The 1,218-nt window shown below is 61.1% G+C and overlaps 1 protein-coding gene across 1 annotated transcript in view; it reads left to right on the top strand.

Moving 5' to 3' along the window:
- The window catches only part of TGFBR3L (transforming growth factor, beta receptor III-like), a 3,606-nt gene that overhangs the window by 372 nt on the left and 2,016 nt on the right, over positions 1-1,218 (top strand). The window contains 2 exon segments of the mRNA XM_010828481.1: positions 546-645; positions 784-824. Coding sequence (XP_010826783.1) covers positions 546-645; positions 784-824 — 141 coding nt within the window.

Genomic DNA, 1,218 nt, shown 5'->3' with positions numbered 1-1,218 from the left:
AGTGGGCAGCCAGGGGCCTGGGGCGGCCTGGCCTAGCCCATCGGCCCACCACCGCTCCTCAGGCCGCCAGTATTGCCCCATCCCTTTTTAAAACAAAATGCCCTCGTTTGTAAATCCTTAGACGCTTGAGAATAAAACCCCTCCCTTTTCTTCCACTGAGTCTGTGGCGTGTGTCCTGAGCCTGGCAGCAAGGTGGGAAAAGGGGAAGGGGTCCTGAGGCCTGACCTTGGAAGTGGGCTGGGGGCCATCTAAGTGGAAGAGGCCTATGCAGTGAGGGGAGGCAGGGCTGGGGGCCAGAGGGGTAGTTTGTAGTGACTTGCTGCATATTTAATGTCCAGTGTGTGGGACCTCCCCCTAATCTGATAGCCACAGGTCCCGTGGGAGAGCCCTTAATCCCTGGCAGGCCTTGGGCGCCAGCTCTGATGTCGACCCAACAGTCTGCCGCCCCCGCTCCTTGCCTCCGGAAGTGGCCACCCAGCCAAGGACAGGGCCGCCTGCCCACCTCCTGGGTGTGGGTGCTCCCTGGCTGGTGCCTCTGCCACCAGCCCTGTAGCTGTCACCTCAGCCAGGCCAGCATGCTGGGCACCGTGCTCCTGCTGCTGGCCCTGCTCTCAGGGACCACCGCCTTGCCCAGCGAGCCAGCTGGTATGTACAGGCAAGGGGACATGGCCCAGCACACCCCCATTCCTGTGCTGCCCTATCTCAAGCAGCCTCTCATCTACCCTGCCTGGGGGAATGGGAGTGGGAGGGTGGAAGGTGGGGTCTCCCCACCCTCCATTCCAGGTTGTCTTGGATCCCCAACTTCAAAGTCCCCAGCAGCCATGGTGAGGCCAAGGGCTGTGGGAGGGGAGTGGTCTGCACAAATGATCTTAGGAACGGTGCGCGTTTAGATACCATCCTTTGAGAACACAGTTGAGTGCCTCCTGAAGGCAGATGGGGGTAGCAGGGTGATCACACACCCCAGTAGGGGCTCCCCGGTGCCTATTTCCTTTGCTGCTGCTGCCCTCAGTCCAGAAGTGAGGAACCAGACATGGGGAAAAGCCCCAGACCCTGGTGGCCAGGCTGGGCTTCCATGGTGCCGAAACGGCTGGAGGAAGACCACCTTGCTGTTCTCCCCAACTCGTAGAAAGGAAAGGGTGGGGTCAGCATCGTCCCCCTTAGACAGCCCTGCTATGACCCCAAAGCAGTCCCTGGTCCTGGGTGGGTGGGGGTAGGGGA

This window comes from Bison bison, unplaced genomic scaffold (genome assembly GCF_000754665.1).
Source record: "Bison bison bison isolate TAMUID 2011002044 unplaced genomic scaffold, Bison_UMD1.0 scf7180017864492, whole genome shotgun sequence".
Taxonomy (NCBI): domain Eukaryota; kingdom Metazoa; phylum Chordata; class Mammalia; order Artiodactyla; family Bovidae; genus Bison; species Bison bison.
This window is presented reverse-complemented; position numbering and strand designations above follow the sequence as displayed.